This window comes from Phodopus roborovskii, unplaced genomic scaffold (genome assembly GCF_943737965.1).
Source record: "Phodopus roborovskii unplaced genomic scaffold, PHOROB, whole genome shotgun sequence".
Taxonomy (NCBI): domain Eukaryota; kingdom Metazoa; phylum Chordata; class Mammalia; order Rodentia; family Cricetidae; genus Phodopus; species Phodopus roborovskii.
Window position 1 is genome coordinate 20,269,909 of NW_026126588.1, and position 17,590 is coordinate 20,287,498.

Consider the following 17,590-nt stretch of genomic DNA (forward strand, 5'->3'; position numbering starts at 1 on the left):
GAGCCCTCTCCTTCTGATGTGCATGTGGCTCTCACTGTAGCTCTGCGGGACACCAGGGGCAGAGCTCAGCGCTCAGAGCTGCACCTCAGCTCCTCCTGTGAGTGGGCAAGCCAGGTCCCAACTTTGTTCATTTCTCTAAAGCACACTTCCCTCCTGGATCTTCAGGGCAGGCCCACACGCCCCTGACGGCTAACCCTTGGAGTAGAAGGAAGCGAGCATTGTTCCTTCTCATTGAGTGAAAAGTTAGGTCAGTGTCTGTTGCCTTCCTTAACCTTTCTGGGTGTCATTCTCTCAGGGACTTACTCTTGGATATACTCATCAAGTTATACTTTTCTGTTTCTAGGTAATGGACTTGGATGTCCTCCTGTGAAGCAATGTCACACGGTCCAGAAGCAAGCATGTCTGGTAAGCCACTTGCTGGTGACTGGAGCCTGGGTCTTTGGGTGTATGGATGCTCACAGAATAGACAGAAGACTGTGTGGGGCATATGAACACCTGAGAGGCTGCTCTTCACAAGGCCAATGGCTCTTCGAGTTATCCTGACTTGTGAAGGCCAGATCCTTCTAGAACCAGCAGGGGTTGGAGTACAGGGTGTTGGACAAACCTGAAGTTCCCTACTGGCTGTGTAACCTACTTCTGAGAGCATAGTGGGAGCTGTGTGCTGACCCAGGGTCGCCTCATTCCGACTCAGCTGCAGTGACATTCTGTCACAGCCTCCTCCGTCCCCAGCCCCTTCCCCTTTGGTTAAAGGTGGGTTGTCACTTGGTACCGTGGGACAGTTTTGAGGCCAAGACACACCAGAACCCGGGTAGCTGCGGGAAGGGGAAGTTAGACGGAAGCCTCGAGCTTTGTCTCCCATTGCTGTGCATGGGAGGCGGACGGTGCCTCGGGGCAGCAGAGTACTTCACGTAGTCTTTGTCCTAGCAGAAGTTGTGCTGTGGGAACTCAGAAGATTGTAGAGATTCTGTGAGACTCGCCAGTAGGAGAGTAACAAGAAAACCAACCGTAGAGCCTTATTTTATGGTTCCAGTTAGGCCATCATGTAATCTGTCAAAGAGGACGCTGCAGGCACACCATACAGAGGAGAGGGAGGAAGAAGAGGGCACAAGGTGAGGGGCAGCCCAGTTCCACACCTGTCGCAAGGCACTTGGCGTTAGCATCTTGCAGGGTTGGGTCCTGTTCTCTTGCCGTAGGAGCACAGTTTCTCCATCATCATGCTCCTGACTCTTACCTGTGTTTGCTCCTGTGTCTCAGGGCTACTGCCATCTTAGGAACCCAGGGCCTGGAGGTAGCTAGCTCTTCTGTGGGAAGTCAGGTGAGGTGTGGCCCAGGAACAAGAAGCATATCCTCACCAATGACATCATGACAGCAAGAGAGCACAGCCCTCGCCATGGTGCCAGGGCCCGTGCGATGCAGCGGGCTTCCACCATCGACGTGGCAGCTGACATGGTGGGCCTCTCTCTTGCAGGTGAGCCTCACAGACCTAGACATCTGGTTATGAACTTGTAGGACTCAGGCTCCATGCTGTAGCCACGTGAAGGGCCAGGGGCAGCCGGCGGCTAACCACTGGGAGAGGGTGTCCTGGCGTGGGATCCTTCTGGTTGGAGTAGGACTCAGAAGGGGCAGCAATAGCCCCAGGGACTGGTCTTGTGAGACTCATCATTTCTTTTCCAGCCTGGGTGAGCACCCTGGGCTTGCCTCCCAGTCAGCACAATGAAAAGCGGCCTGAGAGTTCTCCAAAATCTCTCAAGTACACTGGTTCAAAGTATTGAAATCTACTGTAATATTTTGGGGTGGGCTAGAGGAATTACTGTTTCTTGTTTCTGTTTTTTTTTTTTTTTTTTTTGCGCAAAACAAATGCAAGCTAAATTCTGGGGAAGGTTTATTTTGGGTGACTTTTCTTTTGTTTCTCTTCTACCAGGAAATATCCAAGACCCGGACGAGCCCATTTTAGAATTCAGCTTAGGTAGGTGCCTCTCTCGTCTGCTGTTCCTGTTAGTCTGTCTCTAAGAGCCACCGAGTAGTTAGTTCTGAGTGCCGTCACCACTGCTGAGATGTTTCTGGGGTGATGCAGCATCTCAGAGGCTGTTTCTCATATCTGACTGCTGCTGTGTTTAAGCTGCCTGTGGATGGAGGTTCGAGTGGTGTCCAGTGGAGACTATTACAAATAAAGTTGCAGTCAGTACTTGGGCGCCAGTCTTTTTGTGGGGGTAGACGTTGCTGCTTTAGAAGGGGGTATTTGGAAGGCTGTGTGGTTCTGAGTTTGCGCACAGAGCAGGCTAAGTGAGCTCCCGTACAGTAACTGCACGCAGTGGATGGCCACTTTCTATAGGGGAAGTGTCACCTGAGTTGAGCGTAGCCCTGGCAGAGTGAGGATGAGGGTAAGGCCCAAGGATGGGAGAAGCTGCAAGAGCTTGGGCTCGGGGTCCCCTTACCTATGGGGATGGCGGGGTGGAAGGGCTCTCAGCAGCCGGAGTGGCTGCATGGATAAAATAGGTGTGCGCTGTAAGAAACTTGTACCTCAAAAGGGATTCAGAGGAAAGCAAAAGAAAAGCGAAGGCCAGCAGCACCGTGTGGCAGGCCTACAGCAGACCAGAACCAGAACTTGGATGAAAGAGGCATCGCGGGAGTGGAAGAAAACAGTAAAGAAAGTGTAACTTACACCTTAAGAAAGGAGGAAGTGCCTCTGTGTTCAGTCACAGGGTACTGTTTATAAACGGCAGCTGAAGAACAAAGGACAGACTTGAGGTTTAAAACATAACAGATGAAACTTACAAATCCAGTGAGGCCTGGAAGACACCCAGGAAACTGTCTCAACAAGCAGCATAGGAAACAGGAGCAAGCTGGACAGTCCAGCATGCCATCATTTAAAAGAGAAAATGGGAAAAGGAACGCAAAGAGGAAGTTTAGAAATAATGCAAGGGATCCATCCGCTAGAACTGAATGTGGGTCTAGTCTAAAACATACTTCTCAAGGCATCTTGTTTTCCATCAGGGCTGTACGTGTCTGGCCATCACTATGTCAAGTGGTCTTTCGCCCTCTCCTCCCCCCCCCCCCCCCCCCCCCCCGCTCCCTTTCCATCTCCTTCTGGAACTCTGGTTAGACCTATGTTGGTGAACATGATCTTCCAGGACTCTCTGAAACTCCTTCTTTTTATTTCTGTTTTTCAGACTAAATAATCGTAGTTGACGTCTCCAGAGTATGCTGACTCTGTCCACTGTAGTGTGATGTTTTACTCTTTTGGCTCTTAAGTCTTTTTTGGACTTTTTTGGGGGGATGTACCTCCCAGCTCCCAAATAAATCACAGTGGAAGCGTATTTTTATTTATGAATGTCCAGTCTGAGAATTGCCAACTTCTCTTAACATGTATTATCCCATCTGTCTTTGGCTTCAGGGCTTTTATCTTTCTCTGTTCCTGTGTACCTTTCTCTTCTTACTCCGCATCTGGCCGTGTAGCTGGGTGGCTGGCTTGCTGGCCGTGTAGCTGGGTGGCTGGCTTGCTGGCCGTGTAGCTGGGTGGCTGGCTTGCTGGCCGTGTAGCTGGGTGGCTGGCTTGCTGGCCGTGTAGCTGGGTGGCTGGCTTGCTGGCCGTGTAGCTGGGTGGCTGGCTTGCTGGCCGTGTAGCTGGGTGGCTGGCTTGCTGGCCGTGTAGCTGGGTGGCTGGCTTGCTGGCCGTGTAGCTGGGTGGCTGGCTTGCTGGCCGTGTAGCTGGGTGGCTGGCTTGCTGGCCGTGTAGCTGGGTGGCTGGCTTGCTGGCCGTGTAGCTGGGTGGCTGGCTTGCTGGCTCCTCCTCCCGATCCTCTGACCTTTTCTCCCAGATCCCCCTCACCTTTGTCCTCTCTGCCCCCCCCCCCCCCCCCCCCCCCCGTTCCTCTCCCCTGCCTCGCTGGCGGTCTTTCAGCGCCTTATTAGACCATCAGGTGTCTCCAGCAGCACAGTAACAGCTACGCAGAGTTAAACAAATGCAACGTAAACAAAAGTAACACACCGTAAAGTGATATTCCCCAACAGCCCACAGTTGGGCTGCTTTTAATGATTTTCGTTTCTGTTATTGTACTTTGAATATTCTCTACGTGGCTAGTTTTATAACCTCAGTTCTTTAACTGGTTGTCTACATTATATGGTTTCTTAGTAAGTCAAACAAACATGTGTGTCCCACTCAGAGACAGGTACTGTTGACTGCTTTTTAGCTTTTAAATTCGTCCAGATATGAGCAGTATTTCTCTTGTGGGTTTTATTTTTATGTTTCACAAGTTTTGGTTAAAAATTGGACATTATAAACGACGTGATGCGGCGTGTTTGGAAATGAAATTCCCTCCCCTTCCCCAGGGTTTTTGTTGTTGTTACTCTTGTTACTGCAGTTGCTGACTGCCCAGTAATAGCCTCTTGCTCTGTGCGGATCCTGGTGTGACTGCTGGGTCACTTAGTGGTCAAGTTGTGTGTGTGTGTATGTGTGTGTGTGTGTGTGTGAGAGTGTGTGTGTGTGTGTGTGAGTGTCCTTGTGTAGCCGCATATAGCTTGGAACTCACAGAGATTCACGCCTGGCTGGATAGAATATTCTTAAAAGCTCAGAACTATAGACTTTGGTGTGAGTTTTGCTATGTGTCTGTGTGCATACTGGCCCACATCTTCAGACTCACTTCCTGCTTAGGCTGCACACCAGGGAAAGTTAGTGTAAGTGATCATAGTCTCCTCCATTCTTTTCTGAACATTCAGATGTCCTCAGACATGTGCGTAACCCTCTCCGTGTGCTGGCTTCCGTGAATGTCAGAGCTGTGCAAAGGTCCTGGTCCTGTTAGTCACCCCCTAGGTTTTATTTTACATTTTCATTACCTATTTAACATTCCTGATGAACTTCTTGCTTGGCTCACACGTTAGTATTACCCTCTTCAGCTGCAGTATTCAAAGAAACAGCTATTGGTTTTGGTTGCTGCTGCGGTAGTCATGGTCAGGATGGAATGGAGGCTCCTAGGTGTTAGCAGGTGTGACACCACTGAGCTACCAGCCCAGCCCGGCCCGGCCCAGTTCCAGCTTCATCCTGATTGCTTCTGATGGACACATTCTCAGAAAAACAACAACAATGAACTTTCTACAATGTAAACTCTGGCTTAGGCCAAATAAAGTCAAGCCCTATGAGGTTTTTTTTTTTTCCCCAGAAATGTTCAAATAATGATAGTTACCTTAAAAATGGGCTGTATACGGTCTCTAGTCATATCCTGTCCATTCTGGTGATTTCTAGGCTGTTGGTTTTCACTGTGATTTCAGGTGGCCAAAGACTAGCCAATGGAAGACTAGTTAAAATAATCATCATAGCCCTAAAGTGTACTCTGTAGCATCTGAAATGAGGAGGCAGGGCCCATATCTATTTTTTTTTTTTTTAATTTCCAGCTTCTTTGAATTTTTTTCTTTTATAATTCAGAATATTTGCCTATGTGGTCATCTTGCTTATGCTCTCCTGAGACGCAATGAGAATGGGTGTGGGGGTGAGCTCACCTCCCTGGACCCCTCCTCACCTTCCTAGGCTGTCCATCCTCACTACATAAGCTGCTTCTGATTGCTGGCTTTAGAAATGTCTCAGATGTCTCTTCACCTTCTTTCTACGTGCAGTCTCGTTAGTTGCAGTTTTTTGGTTAAAGTCGCCTTCTACCTACGTACATTTAAGCAAACACTTTATCAGAAGCCACATGGGAGTTCTTTACCTTCTACCCAGTGGGAACCATGTCTTGGGAACAATGTCATCTTCACCCTGCTCCCCCCTCAAGTTACTCAATTTGGGTCAAGCACACTCCATCCAGAATATGGATATGGAGGAAGAAAAGCTATTTGGAAAGCTGTTTGAGACTCTGCAGAGCTGGAATGGGCTGCCTTTAGGTTAAACTGAGTTCTAGGTTGAAAATATAATTAAAAGTGCTTTCTCATTCTTCTGGAAGCTTTTTTTTTTTTTTTAAATTGAAAGTAGTAGTGATGTGTGTGTGTGTGTGAGAGAGAGAGAGAGAGGGAGAGAGAGGGGGGGAGGGGAGGAGAGGAAGGTAGAGGAAAAGAAGAGAGGAGGAATATGGGTGCATGTGTGCCCGATCCCTTGGAGCTGGAGTTGCTGGCATTTGAGAGCAGGCAGACATGGGTGCCAGGGTCTGAATCCCAGTAGTCATGTTTGAGCCTCAGAGCAGCAAGCTCTCTTAACTGCTGAGCCATCTCTCCAGCCCCAGCTTGGAGATGTTAAGATCTTCATTTTATTTCCTGTGTTCTGAAATTTCCTCATGATAAAACTTGCTACATATCCCTTTCAATCGGAACTGAGATAAACCCCAAAGAGATCTACACCTGGGTTGATCCTAACTAAGCTGTTGAAAAGCAAGGACAGATTTAAAAGCCAGTAACCAGCTGTGAGTGCAGGGGAGGAGGGGTGGGAGGAGGGAGAGAAAAGAAGAGTGGCGTTCAGAAGCAGAGCACTGCAAGTCTTAAAAAGCAGCCAAACTATAGTTTTATATTCAGCAAAGACATTCACAAAGGATGAAGACACATGCTCAGAGAACCACTTCATAGTGTTTACATTATTTGTAGTAACCAAGAGGTGCAAACAATCAGGCTATCTACCAGTTGAATAGTGTGTGGTGTGTTCATTCAGGAGTTACTCATTAATGGAAAGGAGCAAAGTACTGATTCGTGCTATAGCATTTGTGGGGCTGGAGAAGCTGCCAAGTGGAAGACGACGGCCCCAAAAGGGCACACACCGCATGCTCCTACTATATACTGATGTCCAGAGGATCTATGCACAAAGACATTAGTGGTTTCTGGAGGTTGGAGAAGGGTGATGAGGGGTTGCTGTGGGTATAGATTATTTTCTTTTGAAATGTGGCTGTAGTAAGGAAGTACACAGTTGTAATTGTTATACAACTCTGGGCACTCTGGGGTGATAAATTATCTTCATAAATACACTGAAAAGCCAAAGGAACTCTGAGGACTGGGTTCATAAGTAACAAAGAGACAACCCCAGCTCAAAAAGGATCAAGACTATAGATTTGTGAGTGAGAGATAAGATGTAATCTGGCATTGTAACCTTTGGTGGTGCAGAGAGCAGAGTCAGAAAGAAGAACAACAGGCCCAAAGTAGCAGCAGGCTTCCCCAGCAGAAGGCCTGGCTGAAGACCAGTGCGTCAGTCAGGCCCCCAGGGAAAGAGAAAAGCCACACATGCTTCCGGATGAACAGTGACACTGAAAATTCTTAAAAAGGCAGGCCACCTAGGATTACATACTCAGCAAAACCAGAGACCTTACATAGCCCCATTCTTAAGATAACTGTCATTATTTGACCATTTTCTGAAGGAAAAGAAAACAACAACAAACCCTTGTAAGGCTTGGCTTTATTTGGCTTAAGCCAGAGTTTACTCAGTAGGAAAAGCATTTTTCCTGAGAATGCCCATCAATATGGACTGGGCATGGTGAACACACTTTTAATCCTAGCATTTGGAAGCAGAGGCACGCCAGTCTGTGAGTTTGAGGCCTCCTTAGTCTCTATAGTCAGCTCTGGCCATCTAGGGCTACATAGTAAGATCCTGCCTCAAAAACAAGCTAACAATTCCCTCAAAAACTATGAGAGTATTTAATCTATTTGTATTCAAGAAAAATAAAACAAGAGTTTAATATTTATAGTTGAGCATTTCTCTCAAGTTAATAAAGTAAGAAAGAAGATTTCTAGGTGCCTCATAGTTGAACTATTGGAAGCCAAACTCAGGGAAATTTTAAGAGCTGCCAAAACGCACCGCACCACACACACACACACACACACACACACACACACACACACACACACACACACACACACACACCCACACCATAGCAGTAATTAGACTGACCTGTGGTTTTATAACAGGAAAAAATAAAAACTCTGAGATAATGCATTTAAAGGTCTTAGGGAAAACAACCTAAGAAAATACCCTTCAGTCATTATGGTACAGTGAGATATTTTCAGACCTTACAAACTGAAAGGGTGTGTCAGCTCCTAGTCTTGCAGTCTCTACAATGCTATGGATGCTTGCTACTCAGGAGCAGACAGGCAGGTGATTCCAGATAAAAGTACACAGTGGAAAGGGTTGAATATCCAAACCCAGGAAGACATTCCTGTAGCTAAGTGAGTAATGACTATGAAATGGCACCCGAATGTGTATGAGAGGGAAAGGTAGCTGATATAGTAAACTTAATAGCAGGTACTGTATAATTAGAGCCAAAAAAAAAAAAAAAAAGTGATTTGGCTTTGTGCAATATATCAGTTATTTTTCTGTTGCTGTGACAAACACTATGACCAAGGCAACTTACAGAAAGAGGAGTTACTTGGGTTCCAGAAAGAACGTCCATGATGGGGGAGGGGAAGACATGGCAGCCAGCAGCAGCCATGTTCTGCTCGAGCGGAAGCTGAGGGCTCACACTGAGCTTCAAGCACAAAGCAGGGAGAGCAACTACCAGCAGGAAGAGGCCTTGAACTCAAACTCCACCCACACTGATGTACTTCCTCCAGGAAGGCCAAACTTCCCCAGAAAGTCACCAACTAGCATCCATGTTCACGTGTCTGAGAGTGGGGGAGGTACTCCAGGGACAGTGACCCTAAAGAATTAACTCAGAACACAGCAAGGCCCTGTCTTCTCTAATCCACAAATCCAGGATTTATCTCCATTTCTCCTTCCCATTCTTACTGCATCCTGCCATCTTGTTCTTGGCGTGTGTCTTACCAGTTGTGGCCGGGAGGATGTAGTTTTGAGTCAGAGTTGATAGTCTGTGTTTAGTAGTGATGAAAATACAGATATAGCATGTTGTAAGTGTGCATGGTGGCAATAGATGCGTTTGCACAGCTGTACAGCCCCAGGACTTTTATTGTCTTGAAAAACCGACTTAGTAAGTTTTAATGTCCTTCTTATTTTTAAGAGATACTTTGTGGATATCTATAAGTGTGTGTGTGTGTGTGTGTGTGTGTGTGTGTGTGTGTGTGTGTGTATGCACACACATACATGTACTACTTGGTCCCCATAAGAGAGGCCATGGCGTTCCCTGGAAATTGATTTCCAGTCATTTGTTAACTGCTCTATGGATGGTGAGAGTGGGACCTGGGTCCTCTGGAAGAGCGGCCAAGCCATCTCTTTAGCCCCTTAAATATCTTTCAAGCAAGGAAATGCTGGATTATTGTTGATGGCATATTAAAGTTCAATGGCTGGGCTTTTTCTCTCCCTTTCATGGGTGTATTTTTATATCAGGGAGCATATGGGAGTCAGTACATGTGTGATAATTCTTCCCTGGGTCATTTTTATGATAGATTTGCTTCAGACTTAGGATATATTTTGAGGTTATAGTATGACAGACTTATCTAACTGAAATGGTCCAAGTTCTGTTTCCTTCTTAAAAGAAACATTTAAGCAATCTTACATTTGATGTGGGTTATAAGTAAGCATTGACTTTTCCTTGTAGGAAGAGCTTTATTTTGTCATAGAATTTTAATTTTAGTGTAGCATCCATATGTATGCCAGGATTCATGAGTTATCACACTTAGCCATAGCAGTCATGACATTCAGGCACCTGTTGCCCAGGAGCACCTGTTCCCCAGGAGCACGGTTGCCGCTCTGAGTTCCATTCTCTGTGACCCTGAAAGGTCACCCTCAGCACAGTCTCCATTCCACTAATGCCTTACTATATTGTGAGGATGAAGAGAAAAAGAATGAGAAAACTGGTTTTGAAATTCCCTCTCTCGATGGCAATGTGACCGTGGCGTCCCTGAGAGTATTTCTTTAAGCTTTCTTTGGGTTTGTTGGAGCAATGGACTAACTAAAACTTGGTCTAAAGGATTCTTCTCCCCCATCTTGACTCTGTAGCTTGCAGTGAGCTGCACACTCCATCGCTAGATCGAAAACCAAATAGTTTTGTGGCTGTGAGCGTCACCACGCCCCCACAGGCATTCTGGACGAAGCACGCGCAGACGGAGATCATCGAGGTGGGTGCTCCTTTGAGGGAGTCATCGTGCTCATGGCAGAGAGCTGGTCAGTTCTCGGGCATCTGTTGTTCAGTTTCAGTTTTGTGAGTTCTTTCCCATGACTTTTTGTTCATTTATACTTTTTGTCACACTCACACGGGTGGCCCTTAGTTTGCCACATCCTTTGTGAGTTTTGATGAACTAGTCATTGCTATTTTTAAAGAAATGGTCCTATGGTTAGTGGCTTTGAAGAGATGAGACGTAACTCTGTCACTTCCAGTTGGCTGTTACTTAGGCTCGTTAATCAGTGCTTGGAAGAGCCTCTTCTGTTTCCATGTTGTTATTAACTTTTATTTCTGCATTCCTTTGTGCTTTGTCTTGTGTGTTTTTTAAAAATAATTTATATAGTTTTACCGAGGAAAGTTTATAAAATATTTCTTGGTGGTTGAGTTATATATTTTACATATATAACTCATATACATGTATATGAGTTATAGTGTGAAGTGTAGGAGTTTCTGGTGTGGAATTCTATAGGGTTTCATTTGTAACATGAATAATTACCAAATTAAGCTGTATTTTAAATTTTTTATATTTCTATACTTTTATATAAGAATTGTCTCTCAAGCTGTCCATTTCAGAAGCCAGGCCTCCGAGAGTGCCTCAGAAGCCAGGCCTCCGAGAGTGCCTCAGAAGCCAGGCCTCCGAGAGTGCCTCAGAAGCTTGTTCGCAAGTTGGGCGTGCGTGGTCTAAGCACTTGTTGAGCACTGGCCTCACGCCAAGCACTGAACTACTTGTACATGGGGAGGGGCTGAAGTTACCTGGACACTCCCATGCCAGGGAGCACGGGGAAGCAGGGTGAGGACACAGGGGCAGCATTTCTATCAGTGGGCTTCCTGGGTAGGAAGGACGCCAGGAGATTCGCCACAGCAAGCCCAGGCTCTGCAGACCTTCCAGTCTGTGCTTCCAGCCTGGGACTGTGCGCAGTTCTGTGAAGGCAGCATGATAGCAGAGCATCGCCAAAGTCTAAGAAATAACTGTATCTCGCTTAATGTGTGCAAGAAACAAGCTTTGTAGGCTGAGCCGGTGTGTGATACAACGCGGCAGTCAGCCCGTAGGACCTGCGCAGGGACATCAGGATTATAGGACAGGGACGTCAGGACTGTAGGACAGGGACGTCAGGACTGTAGGACAGGGACGTCAGGACTGTAGGACAGGGACGTCAGGACTGTAGGACAGGGACGTCAGGACTGTAGGACAGGGACGTCAGGACTGTAGGACAGGGACGTCAGGACTGTAGGACAGGGACGTCAGGACTGTAGGACAGGGACGTCAGGACTGTAGGACAGGGACGTCAGGACTGTAGGACAGGGACGTCAGGACTGTAGGACAGGGACGTCAGGACTGTAGGACAGGGACGTCAGGACCTGCGCAGGGACGTCTCATGACTGACAGGTGTTTGGGGGTGCAGGGTGACTTTAGCAGAAGGGAGAGGTGGGAAGAGCAGGCGTGGGGGAAGAGGCACCCCAGGTAGACCTTGTAGGAAGGGCGTGTGGTCTCCTAGTCAAAGCTACTCAGCACCAAGGCTGAGTCCCAGCTCCTTCTCCTGCTTTCCCAGGGCACATGGAGGGAAGGTTAGGGGAGGGCTCAGCAGACCCTAGGAGGGGCTGCCCAGCAGACACTGAGAGACTGGACCTAAGCTGCTGAGGGTGGGGGATGGGGGCGTCACTGAGGTGCTAAGAGGGCCCAGCTACTGTGGCTGAAAGAGTGAGGGGGTATGATGGAGCAAAGAGGCAGAGCTGCCAGAAAACACACCTGTGATCTAGAAACAAGAACCTGCTCTTAAAAGGTCAGTTTTAATTACTGCAGACCCAGGATTCTAGAAATAGTTACAGAAACCATCCATTTCCATTTCCTCTTTTGTCTGCCTATGCAGGCATCTCACAGGGGCAGCCCTACCGGTCTAAATACACACCTAACCGTGTACCTCCAAGAGTGCGTGTGGCTGTCAAACCCAAACTCACTTCGGGTTTAGAAAAGCCCTCTCCTGAGTGGGACCTTAGGAGCGAGTCCTCCGCAGAGTCTACAGCGGGCCGGTTGGTTGTGCTCATGGCGGGCGGTCTCGTCAGGCTGTGTTTCCCTCTGTGGAAAGCAGGCGTCAGGCTGTGTTTCCCTCTGTGGAAAGCAGGCTTCTGTGCTTGCTGTCATGTGCTGTCATTAGCGTCTGTGTTGAGGAAATCAGTAAAAGTGCTAATTTCCTTATTCTGAAAATGTTAGGACACTTCAAAACCAATTCCTTAAAATAAAATCCAACTCTGTTTTCTGTTCCAGGGAACCAACAATCCCATCTTTCTGAGCAGCATCGCCTTCTTTCAAGACTCCCTTATCAATCAGATGACGCAGATCAAGCTGTCTGTGTACGATGTCAAAGACAGATCTCAGGGAACAGTTAAGTAATGTGCAGTTTGCACAGCAGCCTCCCCTCACTGACTCACACAACAGCCCGGCCAAGGTGTGAGCACAAGGTTGAGTTCATACTGGCTTAGGACCCACCTGTGTGAAAGCATACCTTTGTCTGGGAATCCACTTCTGAGCACTGCCATGGGTTCATGGGGGGGGGGGTTTACAGGAAGCACCGACTTTCCCTGGGCTGTGGTGTGTGGGTCAGAGGGACACCAAGTACCCTTACACTGATTCTCCCCATCTCCCCCAGATGTATTTACTGGGCTCTGGAACGTTTGTTGTCAAAGATCTGCTCCAGGACAGGCATCACAGATTGCATCTGACACTGAGGTTGGTGTTTGCTTTATCCCTTTGGAAGGGTCTGAAGTTTTGCCCCTCCGCCCTCCCAGAGTCTGTCTAGGGGGAGGCAGGGGTGTCTGCTGAGGAGAGGTAAGAGGAATCGCTCAGTCTGTCAGAGGGCCTGTCCGGATGGTGCCTTGCTGCCTCCCAGGCCCCTGATGACCCAGAGTGGCTAAGTTTTGCCTCCAAACCAGTGCTTACCAAGGCACGATGTTTGCTGCAGGTCTGCAGAGAGTGACCGAGTAGGTAACATAACTGTGATCGGCTGGCAAATGGAGGATAAGTCAGAGCAGCGGCCCCCTGTGACCCGGTCCTTGGACACTGTCAATGGGAGGGTGAGTGGGTACCTTTCTCATCGCTCTTGGAAGGAGTTAGAGGAGCCCTGGATATTTTCATGCGCATCTGTGCTCAGTGAAGGGCAGGGCCTGCTGTTGGAGCTGCCTTCTGCGGGACTCTCGGGGCTTCGTTGGGTATGATGCCGCATGGAGCGGAAGGTCTACCACAGAGAGCCCCGCTGACCTGGGACTTGCCTCTGCTCCCTGAGCCACGCTGGCCGCTTGTATGGCACAGGGTGGAGAGTGGGGTATCTTGGGTAGAGATGTGTAGGGGTGGAGTGGGAAGGGGTGAGTGAGGAGGAAATGAGACTAACCCTTCTTTCCATCCCTGTAGTAACTCTTTCCCAGTCCCCCCTTCACGCCCACATCCTCTCGGGCCCTCCCTTCCTGCCCTCTGTGTCCTCCTGACCCACACAGCCCCTCACCCAGACACCAAATGAGAGCTCCAGTTTCAGCGCCTGGCACCGTCAAGGAGAGCACCGAGGGCATCCTTGGTGCCCGGACACTGAAACCCAAGATGAGATGACTGACAGGTGGAGTGGGAGGGACCGCAGTGTGCGTGGCTGGCTGGGCAGATGTGCGCCAGCTGCCCGGTCTTGTGTGGCGCGCCAGGCTCCAGTTCTGCGGCACTCGGGAGTCCTCGGTCTCAGTGGTCTTGTGCTTTTCGTACCCGTTTCCAGATGGTTCTGCCCGTTGATGAGAGCTTGACTGAGGCGTTGGGAATCCGGTCCAAATACGCTTCTTTGCGAAAAGACGCCTTGCTGAAATCAGGTGCGCAGCTTCTCCTGTTGGTACCTGGCCTCTCCTGTGACTGTAGCCTCACCGAGATGGCCACAGACATGGCCCAGTCTTCAGGACAGCGTTTCCCACAGCACGTAGTCAGTGATCCCTTGAGGAAGGGGCCCCTTCTACTCTTACATGGCACTGGCTGGGGTGACTGACAGTGTTGCGGCCACAGCTCCTTACACCTGAGAGCTACATGCGCCTTCTGGCATAGAGAGGGATGTCAGGGGCGGTCACTTCCAGGGCTTGGTGTAAGTGGGTTTGTTTCTCGTAGCTTTTGCTTGCTCGTTCGCTTTCTTGGGGAAATCGGGGCTTGAGGGTGACTGAGGGCCTGAGTAGGGGGACCACAGCCAGGTCTGCAGCCCTTCACTCACAGTCTGCCTCCTTGTGTTCCCACCGCAGTGTTTGGGGGTGCCATCTGTCGCATGTACCGGTTCCCAACCACTGATGGCAACCACCTACGTATCCTGGAACAGATGGCGGAGAGCGTCCTCTCCCTGCACGTGCCTCGGCAGTTTGTGAAGCTACTGCTGGAAGAAGACGCAGCCAGGTGAGGCCACATGGATGAATGCTTACCACCCATGTCATATGCACATGCCTTGGACAGGCAAGTGCAGACCCAGGCTGTACCTCCAGCTGCCTTTGTGGCCCTGACCTTCCAAAGCCTGAGTTTGCTCCTCGGTCTCACAGATTGCTGGGCGTGGCTAACATCAGCCCATCTTCCCTTTGTGTCTCTCTTTCCTCTCGTTTGTCCTGTTGGGGACCACAGAGATAATGACTCAGAAGATGATCCTTCAGGGTAGTCTCCTGCCACAGAGCAAAGCTCTCATCCTGGGGCATATTTTTCAGTTCCAAGTAAGGGTGAGGCTATTTCCTGTCTGTCTTGGACTGTGGCCTCCACACCTTTTTCTAGGTCAGTGTTATTCATCAATACCTGTAACCAGAGTCCCAATATCCTAGTACAGATGTTTGCGTCCCAATATCCTAGTACAGATGTTTGCGTTTTCACCCTGAAAATTTTGGGAAAAATAGCAAGAGTACAGTGAGTGCCATAAACCTATCATCTAAATTTTACAAGCTACTATTTTCCTGTTGTGTCCTGTTTATGTACGTATTTGTATCATAATTTTAACTTACAGTTGCTCTTTATACATATTTGTGTAGCTGTAATCAGTTTCTCTGTTCATCTTCAGTTTTTATGTTTTAATTTTCACCACTCGGGCTGGGGCGTATGCGCCATGGAGTCATACGGAGGTCAGGGGACAGCTTTGTGGACTGGGTTCTCTCCTCTCACCACATGGCTCCTAGGGTTCTAACCCAGGCCGGCAGGCTTAGCAGCAAGCACCTTTACCTCCCCCGCTCTCGAGCTGTGGTTTTTATTGTTGCCTGCTTTCTGTCTCACTGTGCATTACTGGTTGAAAGAGCCCTCCCTTGGGCAGGAGCTTTAGAGCCAGTTTAGTTGTCGGCAGCGACTCAGTGCGGGCAGCAAGGGCACTCAGAAAGAAGTGTGAGACTGTTGCTGTGTGCTTGGCATGGAAAGGGGGTTGTTAGAGTGAGGGTGAGCAGGGGAGTGGTTTCTCACATCCCCTGCCCTTCTGTTGTTGTTGAGTGTCATCATCCTGCAGAGAACTATGCCAGTGCCCGAGTGGTACCCGCAAGGTCACCAGGCAGAGCTGCTCCTTACCTGCTGCTTTCCTCTCCCCACACCCACTGGTGGCCTTGAGCATTTACCTGAGTTCCTATTAAGTTTCTCCATGTGCTTCCCGTGTGCTCCGTGATCTCTCACACCAGCCTGTGTGGCCGCGTGATCACCCTTTCGAGCCACAGTGTAACTGCTGGCCTGGCCCACAGAGCAGCATTGCTGTGTGTTCCCGTCACAGTTCCGAGGGAGGTGAGTCAGCCCTATGGCCTCATTTGTGTGTCTTGTTTACAGAGTATGTGAGCTGGAAGAGTTGGGGGAGCTGTCCCCTTGCTGGGAGAGCCTCCGGCGGCAAATTGTCACCCAGTATCAAACTATCATCCTCACTTACCAGGAGAATCTGACCGACCTCCATCAGTACAAAGGTGGGTGTGGCCCTGTCCTCCCAAGGTGCACGCATATCCCAAGCTCCCAACCAGATATTTGAAGGCCTGGGATGCTCAGACTCTCACTGATTGTCTTGAGTGGGTTTTTGAAAATAGAGTCGCACGTAGGTGTGAATTATTTCAACTCTGGGGTTTTCAGGTCTTAATTAAAATGATGAATTGGTGAATTGCAAGAAGTCTTTCTAGGGCCTTATTTCCTAAAATAGCCACTGTAGAATACGGTAGAAGCAAGGCAGAGGGGGCCTCAGATTGTCCTGCTTCATGTGGCTCTTCTTGGTCTGACACTGCTTCAAACCAAAAGGCTGTGGGCTGTCTATCTGCCTGGAGCAAAGCAGCTTTCTAGTTTAAATGTTCGATGTCATTTTGATTGAATGAGTAGTTATCAGAGTGCAACTCTATTTCAAGGCTCAGAAGGAAAAGTAAAGTCAGACACCTCAACTCTTCCCACTTGGGTTTTCTTCCTCCCAGGCTGGAGGCTGGGGTCAAGCCCAGGAAAGCACCTGTTTATTCTGGAAAATGATTTGTGATTTTCAAACTATGTAATTTCTTTTTAGCCCAATTTCTTTTTGTTCAGAGTAGGATGGATTTTTTTTTTTTTTTGTTTTTTTTTTTTTTTTTTTTTTTTTTTTTTTTTTTTTTTTTTTTTTTTTTGTTTCTTGTTTTAGTCTTTCAAAATAACTCTTTTTCTTACGACTTATTTTATGGAGATTCATTTTTATCTTATTTTTGAGATTATTATATAATTACAGCATTTCCCCCTTCCCTTTCCTCCTTTCTTTCAAAGTATTCTTTGTCTTTGGTTTCTTTCCTTCTATATAATCCTTTGTCAGTTTAAGGAAAATCTTACACCTTAATGTGATTTTCACACAGAATATATAGAACTTGTCTGTAAATTTAGCTAAGAGGAAATCAGAGCTCAAGCAAGATGGTGGTGTGTGGAACCAGTCCAGGCTGGAGCAAATCCAAGTGCATCACTTAGAGAGATGGCAGCATTGTCTGAAGGGTCGAGGCACCTTCCCATGCTGGATGAGTGCTCCCGAGAAAGCACGGAGGCCATGCAAACTTGAGTTTAGCAGGGCAGAGCTGCTCAGATGTCAGAGGCATCCCGCTATTCTGAGGTCCTCAGTTAAACCAGGCCTTGGCTGTATCTCTAGCAGTGTCGCAAGACAGACACAATGCAGGTCTGACAGTCACTGTACCAGACCCCTGTGACACGAGGCAGAGCACACAGCTCTGTTGGTCAGATGCGTTGTTTCTTACCAGGTGGGATGTTTTATTTCTTCATTCTCCTGTTGCCATTGTCATCTGTAACCCTTTGGTTGGTAGATATGTGATTCCTCCTTTAGTTATGGATTCTGATCTATAACCCTTTGGTTGGTAGACATGTGATTCCTCCTTTAGTTATGGATTCTGATCTGTAACCCTTTGGTTGGTAGATATGTGATTCCTCCTCTAGTTACGGATTCTGATTCTAGAAGTAAGGTTGTGGTAACTGCGTACATCATCTGACCTCTCTAACAACAAGCATGTGTGAGGGAACTTACTGAAATGTATCGGAGAGGCAGGCAGGCAGGCAGGCGTCCGTGAAACCTTGCTCATCTGGATGGACCCTTTGCATCACTCCAGGTGAGAGGTGC

At 48.2% G+C, this 17,590-nt stretch overlaps 1 protein-coding gene across 11 annotated transcripts in view; it reads left to right on the top strand.

The window, feature by feature from the left end:
* Positions 1–359: 359 nt before the first annotated feature.
* The window catches only part of Inpp4a (inositol polyphosphate-4-phosphatase type I A), a 53,818-nt gene continuing 36,587 nt past the window's right edge, over positions 360–17,590 (top strand). For 2 of the 11 annotated variants that reach the window (XM_051204547.1, XM_051204545.1), the window contains exons 1-10: positions 360–405; positions 1,255–1,468; positions 1,922–1,966; positions 9,854–9,972; positions 12,280–12,396; positions 12,662–12,741; positions 12,974–13,085; positions 13,766–13,856; positions 14,271–14,418; positions 15,802–15,932. In XM_051204547.1, coding sequence (XP_051060504.1) covers positions 1,363–1,468; positions 1,922–1,966; positions 9,854–9,972; positions 12,280–12,396; positions 12,662–12,741; positions 12,974–13,085; positions 13,766–13,856; positions 14,271–14,418; positions 15,802–15,932 — 949 coding nt within the window. In that variant the 5' untranslated portion in view covers positions 360–405; positions 1,255–1,362. Of the gene's footprint in view, positions 406–1,254; positions 1,469–1,921; positions 1,967–9,853; positions 9,973–12,279; positions 12,397–12,661; positions 12,742–12,973; positions 13,086–13,765; positions 13,857–14,270; positions 14,419–15,801; positions 15,933–17,590 lie in introns of those variants that run through there. The other 9 variants (XM_051204543.1, XM_051204552.1, XM_051204546.1 and 6 more) reach the window with 6 other exon arrangements.